The sequence below is a fragment of the Armigeres subalbatus genome, chromosome 2 (genome assembly GCF_024139115.2).
Source record: "Armigeres subalbatus isolate Guangzhou_Male chromosome 2, GZ_Asu_2, whole genome shotgun sequence".
Classification (NCBI taxonomy): domain Eukaryota; kingdom Metazoa; phylum Arthropoda; class Insecta; order Diptera; family Culicidae; genus Armigeres; species Armigeres subalbatus.
The window spans coordinates 236,761,099-236,769,252 of record NC_085140.1 but is presented as its reverse complement, the minus strand read 5'-3'; the positions used below and the strand labels follow the sequence as shown (position 1 = coordinate 236,769,252).

The 8,154-nt window shown below is 37.3% G+C and overlaps 1 protein-coding gene across 1 annotated transcript in view; it reads left to right on the top strand.

Annotated features, from left to right (window-relative positions):
* The first annotated feature begins 473 nt into the window (after positions 1-473).
* LOC134211937 (sarcoplasmic calcium-binding protein 1-like) overlaps positions 474-8,154 on the top strand; it is a 51,352-nt gene continuing 43,671 nt past the window's right edge. Inside the window, exons 1-2 of the mRNA XM_062689351.1 lie at positions 474-541; positions 1,014-1,103. Coding sequence (XP_062545335.1) covers positions 1,052-1,103 — 52 coding nt within the window. The 5' untranslated portion in view covers positions 474-541; positions 1,014-1,051. The remainder of the gene's footprint in view (positions 542-1,013; positions 1,104-8,154) is intronic.

Here is an 8,154-nt window from a genome sequence, read left to right as displayed (position 1 = left end):
CGGTTCAAACCACCTTAGTTCTTTGCATCTGATAAGAGCTTTCCATTAATCATGTCAACATGTGATAAATTAATCATATTTGATTCGACCTGTATATACGTTAGCTACCAGTTGTACTAACATATTTAATAGAGCATGTTTTATGGAAATACAAGCGTACCCTGTAAGCTATTACCAAAATGTACTTTTTACAGATAGATTGAAATTAAGTATGCAAACAATACATATTATAAGCCCCCAAATCCAAAACTACCGTTGGAAGTCACGTTGTTGCATCCTTCGGCCACCTGTTGCTGTACATACGCGGCGAGGTGATACAAGTTGGGTTTCGCGCGCCCAGCTGATATTCACGACGCGAAACTAAAAGTGCGCACACTCGGCCGGCGAGCGTTCCTTCATTCGCCGAGCTCGATGCCTATTTCGGGTCCGTCCGGGACACTTTTTATCAGTTCGGTAGCCGTTGGAAAGTTTTTAAAACAGAGTACCACAAAACTCTACTCTCAAGATTGTTTTAGTCTTCGACGGGAGTTGGTTTAGACAAGTAATAGCCTCTTCCTTCTGTAACGTAGTAGGCCCCTAGGCACAAGATACTGTGCCTACTGTGTGTTTGTGGATTTTCGGTGTTGTTGGACGAGCATTGCAGAGAAAAAGCATTTCAGTGCATGTTACTGCTGTTGGCCGTTAATTTCCTTCCCATAGTTGATGTTCGATGGTCAATTATCAAGAATAACTCTGTGTTAAAGTGCTTGGAACTTTCATAAGGATACAACGGATGCATTTCTATCAGTAATAACAATATTGAAAAGTGCAGCAAAGTTCACCTCTGAATGTGAACCACCGAGTTGATGGAATAGATCAATTGGAATCCAACGAATGTTTCAATATTGTTGCTGCCTATAGAAGACTTTAATTTGTGTTTTATTTGTGTTTTAACCTGTGTGCCATGCAGAGAAACCTGAAGAAAATTCAAAGTCTAACGGATATTTTTTTCGTTCTCTTCCCTTTGATCGCAGTTAGTTCAAGTAGAACCTAAATTAATACCAAAATCAAAATGAGTTACCCATGGGAAAAGCGTGTTGAATTCATCGTCGGTCACATGTACGGTACGTATCTAATGTTAAAGTGAATTATAGATCAAATAGCGTCTAAACGATATGTATGTAGTACGATTTGAAAGTTCGAACAATGGTGTGTAATTACGTCTAAATATTAAATCTCAAAATAGACACATGTGAATTAATTTCTGAAACAATGTGCAATGACGAAGGGTGCTCAAAATCTCAGAAACTAAGCAACTCAAGCATGCCTTGTTAAGAAACGCATCGCCTACTGTCATCATCAAGTGTATGAATGCAAAGTACAAACGCTTTCACCATGGTGCATAATCAACATGACGATTATAGTTATTCGCAGGGATCCCAGGTCCCAAAGTACTATTTTTAAATAGTAGCAAAGACAACTGCGGTCGCTTAATAATTCGTTACAGAATTCATTACCACGCTGTCGGACGGCAAACACGTTGGCGGTAGTAATTAAACACAAAGCGCGACAAGAATGCCGCCTGCCTGGGGATTTCAAAGCGTACAAACCTGGGAGGTGCTTGACTGCAATTTATACGTTTATAGTTTTGACCTTTTCACGTAGTTTCTATCCGGCGACAATGGATAAATTGCACAGTTATTGAGTCATTAACAAAGCAGGAGTTACGGCTTTCATCGTAAATCCAACACTGATCTGTGTACGCGTGCTCGCTGCCAGATGTATGGAGGAAAAAGAACTTCCTTCCTTGCAAGATTGTCAAATCTGGGACGAATTGTGTTGTTCAGTAGCCAAAGCTGGCACATTCCTCATCTTAATGAACGGCAGTGATAGATGACAATCGCATCTTTGGCACCAATACGCTAGTTTTTTCCCCGTTATGAGGCCTAAAGCAATTGATTTATTAGTTTGCTTGTTTTCTTCATGACTTAGTATCACTTTTCAAATTGGCATACAAATTTACAGATAGTCGATATTATGTTTCGTTAATGGGATACAACAGTTTATTGTAGCCATTATGAGCGCTAGGACAATTCGCACGAAGAAGCACGACAGCAGTGCAAATTGGTTGGACATCTTTTGAGAATCATCAAACTGTTGACCATTTTGTTGTGCATTTTGATTGTTTAACAATTTGAATTTTATGGCAATTAGATTACCATTTTTTTAAGAATTATTTCATTAATCGTGGTGATCGAAATATAGCATCGAAATAAAAAAAAAATTTATTCATCCCATATTTATTCAATATACCATGTCATATGCATTTTGTATGAATAATTTTATTTCTGTTATCACCACTGCTGGGACTAATCATCACCGCTGAATACTCTACACTTAACATTCCTAAGGCATGAATTTTGTGAAATGTAATCTCTGGACTGAACATTTTTTGCGGTCAAGCAATAAGAACTTAAACTCAAACTACTAACAAGAAATAAAGTGGAACGAACTCACCTAAATGAACTTCAAAGATACGCAAATCCATAATAGTTAGATAGATAACCACACCGAGCAACCATTATCACCTTTACTTTTAGCATAACTCGGCTTCTGGCTTACGTCCATATCTTCTTGGGCACTTTATTATTGAGAAGTTCAAGGGTACATTTCCCCCCTCGTTTAATTTGATATTCAATTACTTTGATTACGAACACCTAGCACACAACGAGATACGTATACACCTGTTGATTTCAAATTGAAGTAGTCCGACAGCGGCTTTATTCATGTTTCCAGTGCAGTGGTTTATCTCCAAGTTGTTTGAAGTGCCTTCCACCATTGCATCCATTGCCAAAGCCATTAGAAACAGTGGTTAAACAGATTCAGCTATTTATGATGGATTGGGAAAAACCATGCCCTTGATTGAAATTTAGTTTAGTCTTGATAAAACACCGAAACAAATTTCAGCATTTTTGAAATTCAACGAAGTTTATGTTTTCCTAAAAATGGAGAAAAAAAACAAATGTTGGAAAAAGCGTACATTGCAGCAACTTTGTAAATAGGTTCCTTTGCATCGAATGATGTTTTTTTTTAATAAATCCAAACCAAAAAGGTTATGCATTAAAACTTTCCGATAAGTTGCCATTCAAGTGAAATATCTTAGATCGTATCAAGATAGCTGCAGTGTCAGCCTACTTTTGATGAGATGAACTCAAACCCACGCAGCTAAATAATAGAGACCGCTGTCTTTCACATTGCGTGACTTCGGGTTCAAGAGGGAGCAGCTTGCTATATTCCCAGAAACCATAAAACGGTCTTATCTTCCACGAAAAAAGCCAATGGCGTTTCGACGAAGCGGTGCTCTAGCAGATTTTGCTATGGCTTGCCGCGCGATGCCGTTGTCAAATAGGCTCGAAATTTCGCGATGATTAGGTGGGCTTTCGCTGTTTATTTTGCTAAAGTTCTCGGCTGGGTGGGCGAAGGACGTTGTGTGCGATTGAAAATCGGTTGACATTCAACAGAGTGATATCTGCTGGAAATGCACGGTTTCGGTTACACATTTTTGTCAAACTTATGGTGCAAAGTATTAACAGAACCGAACTCAGATGAATAAATGTCGAAGAAAACTCAAATCATTATCAATAATTAGTAAAAAGGCAATACTGAAACTTTATGGAAAACTCGAATCAGAACATCTGAAAATCAAAATTTATCACCAAAATATATCTAATCTGATCGATTGTTTCTGTTATGCGTATTTTTATTTGGAGGGCGGTGACAATACACCTATGCCTTCCGGTAACCAACCACCGGCCATCCGGATCCGATCCATCACGTGGAACGTGCGCGCGGATAGCTTCATCATAATTTTACATGTTTAAATGTCATGCCACCGTTGATTTCGTGGAACGCATTTATAAGTTAAATATGTATGGGCCTTCCTTCGCATCCGGTAATTCGGGGAAGATTGGAAATATGAGCTATGCTCTACTGGTGCGCTCGAGGAAAGCACTACAATGTAAACAAAACGATACGGGACATATATGTGAACCGTTGGACTGTTTATACACATGGAGGTAGGAGTCGGATGCTCAATTCAGCCGGAATTAGCACCTAGTCGGAAAACCAACATAATTTTCAACCTATCTTACTTGTCTCTTTTACAATTATTGCTGTTGAAATGGTCTCTCCTTATTGAAATAGTCCATTGAAGCCCTTTAGATCTTCAAAAAGGAGGCTATTTACAAAAGACATGGACAGTAAATCAGCATTATTGTTCAAGCACACGTACAAGTTTCACAGAAAGATTAAAGAGCGAAATGTATATGGGATAGCAAGCGCGGAATGAAATGGTTGCGTTTGTAAATTTCACATTTCAACAAATGCTGTATAAAGTGTTGTCTTCTACAGAGGCAGGGTTTTGGTATCCAGTTTCAAAGAAAAGCGTAGTACTTTTTGCAACGAACAAAAAATGGCAGGGAAATCTGCTATATCCGCTTTTTACTCACTTATACATTGAACTTATAGGAAAGCATTCCTGAAACGGTATTATTGAAGATATAGCTTTTAGGATATAAATAAAACAGTGCGATGCTTAATAAAAATGATGGATTCCAATTAACTTAATTATTAGTTTCTGTTCCTGCTGCATAATATATATTGATGTTTAATGGTTTAAGGCTTCGTTCCAATGCTCGAATTATAATCAAAATAAACTTGAAACAGATATTTCAATAAATAATAATTGCCTGGCAGTAAGATCAAAAAATATCTGTCTAAAATATTCGATGTCTGCCAATTACTCATGTTAAGTTTATATTTGCATAGGGATACTTCGGGTAATTCCGTCTGATTCTCAAATCATGTGCAACAATGAATGCACCACTACTGTAGTAGTGCACTCCCCATTTACTGACTTTAATACGGTGTAATTATAACAAAAAAGATCTTTCCCCTCATTGTGCATCATCGAACTGTGACTCTAATTTTTCGATTTGTTTTCTTACAAATCGAAAGCATTTGAACAACTTTTGGAAAACGATGAAAAAAACTACCATGCGTCTCCATGTTCTATGGCTTTAAATCCTTTATATAAATTCCTTAATCCAAAATAAAATTGGATTATTCTATTAGGAACTACGCAGCATGGTTTGAATTCAGAGAAAAATATAAAAACCTTCCTTATTACAGACAAAGGCAAGCTTTCACCTTATTCCTAACTAATTCAAAATAATCGTGTGTTCAAAAGACGAGCTCCGTTATCCTATTCCAAGAATTTAAGGAAAATAAAATAAAAGGACTCATTTATTCTTTCGGTCTTTTAAGTGAAAACGAGTTCTATAGCAGAGGGTGCCATCTACTATATAGATCTTCTTCATAAAAAAAGCGTGATTTGAATGAGTCATCTACTCTAAATAAAGGAAGAGTTAGCTACACTGTCAACATATTTAAAACAAATGCTTGCTGTAAAAAAAGATCATAAGGAGAATGGGAGGGGCAATATGCCCTAGCTAAGCTACGATTGCTGGAATGTCTTAGCTATAACGATTTTAATTGATATTTAGCATTGATATTTTATAAATAGCTGGCTAAGACGAGCTCGGTGGTCTAGTGGCTATCGCTTCTGCCTTATAAGCAGAAGGTTGTGGGTTCAATTCCAGGTTCATCCCTTTCCTACTTTGTATTTCTATCTTAGTTCTTTCTGTGTTTCAGGTTATACCAAAACAATTCATGCTGTTATAACCTTCTACATAATCCAAAAACCTCCCGTGGCACCTATGAGAGGTCGTGGAGTTCTCTGCATCTTTCTTACGTAGGTGTCCAACAAACCATCCTTCCCCTTCCTCATCATTCGCAAGGACGTGGCGAGGACAGTTCTCGACTATTGGAGAGTGCATTGCTTCCATTGGTACCACCTACGAATTTGTGCGAAATGCTAAATGCTAATGCTAATGCTAATATTTTATAAATAGCTGGCTGATGTACATTGTAAATCAATCAGCATTTTGCCTTGCCGAAATGTAAGATGTTTCCTCAAAATGTGGAAAATTTTGTTTTTTCTTACCTTCGTAGCTATTCTATTGACACTTTTCTCGTCAAACCTACATAATTTAGGTCTAGTTTTGCTATGGCTATCTCAAACACGGTAAATATGAGCTTAAAATCAACCCAGGATTTTCTGTAGTTTAGCCATCCAGGCCTTCCACGTAATTTAACATCAGCCTTTTTGATAACGGTCCATATATCAATATTCCTAGCGATTTATTAAACAAATTAGGCAGACCTTTTAAATGTGTCTCAATCCAAATTATCCGAGAGCTCTCGTCAAGTCAATATGCACACCAAAAGATCTATATTATTTGATATTTATTGAATGCTTGCTCTATTCCAGGCCATCCAAGAATATGAACCAAATTCGATATGTTCTAAATGCAAGTTCTATTCCAAGAATTCCGAGAATTAGATTCCGAGCCGCAGTCTCAGTTAACACAAAATCATATATGATGCCGTATAAGATGCTAAAATGAAGGTGATATAGGGACTTCCCTATACAACATGTACGTATTTCGTCTTCAGTTCAGCATCTTATGTTGCATCATATACGATTTTGTGTTGACAGGGGCTTGGACTCCCAGCGCCCTTGGCGTATTCTTAATTGTGCGCCTTTTTCTTACTAAGGATTCTTTACTGATGGATATCCATTATATTTCTACCGACTTTGAATTGTTTGTCGATAGTTGGGATCGCCATTGGACCTAAGAGAGCCAAGGGAAAACATCAAATTCAAATCATAACTTCTCATCGAGTAGTTGACAGTTTCGATTTGTTTTTCCATCATTGCTTTTTGAAAAAAATCTGGTTTGCAGGCATCTGGTATCTCAAGCCCACACCAAAATCTTACCACTACTTCCAAGTAACAGCTATTAGAGTAAAATGATCTTTTGGAATTTTGTCAATCGACTGATTACTGATGTAGTAGAACACTAAAATCTGATAGAATTCAATCCAAAGAATTCAGGGGATCGACATTGCTGTAATCAATTTCGGTTCGGCAGCGAAATAAAATTTCCATGAAGAATGAGAAATTTTCCATAATAAAAATTAGGATGTTGCCGATAAAGACATCAGGGTATGAGCAACAAATAAATTTGAAATTTCCACTAATAATGCAAAATTTCCATAAACAATTGAGAATTTTCCACAAAACTGATTTTCCATAAAAAAAATCAAAATGTTCCTCGGAAAAAGTCCTTGAGAAAGCGGAATAATAATTCTAAGTGCGACCAATCCGTTTCACGTCTCGAGCAGCACACATGTTGTACATAGATCACAGTAGCTTATGTGTGACCCGATTTAGTCACAATTAGGTTGCTGTAACCAGTTTCATTAGACTTGTTCTGCTTGGGGTGTTGGTGGTGGTCATAATTGTGACCGTTTTTAATCTGAACACCTTCAAATTTCAATACCATTGATTCGACCTACGTTCAAATTATAAATATTTGAAGCTTCATCTAGCACATGAAAAAATTGAAGAACGATAAACGGAACGTAAAATCAAAACAAAGCAACAAAGATAACAGCCACAAATCTGTTTATTTAATGCTGTTCAAATTATATGGGCTATATGCACAATGATAGATCTATTACCACCTTTTAGTTCTTGATCATTTGAACCAAATTAGAGATTTATTGAATGCATGTTCCCTTCCAGGCCATCCAAATATTCCAAGAATTTGAGTATCGGTTACAAAGGTAATACGAGTAATCTTATATATAAAAATGAAATGGTCTGTGTTCGTATCCGCATAACTCGAAAACGGCTGGATGGATTTGGAACGAGCAGGAAGGGAACAACTAGCTACTTCGAGCTGCTCATTGGACAGCATTATTGATTCCCTGGTATTTAGTATTGTTTGGTTCATACACAAACTCTTTCAGGCATTCTTGAATAAACTCTTCCAGGAATTCCTTCGGAATTTTTTCCAGAAAAATTCCTCCAGGTATTTTCCGGAGATTTCTCCAAGGATTCCTCCGCAAATTCTTACAAAACTTTCTTCAGAGATTCGTCCAGAAATTCCTCCGTTATCGCCTGAAGCATCCGTGTCCTGTAAATAACTAATTCATACCAAAATTCAACTTCATGGGGTCTGTTAAACCAGGCTTGGCTTGGTAGTC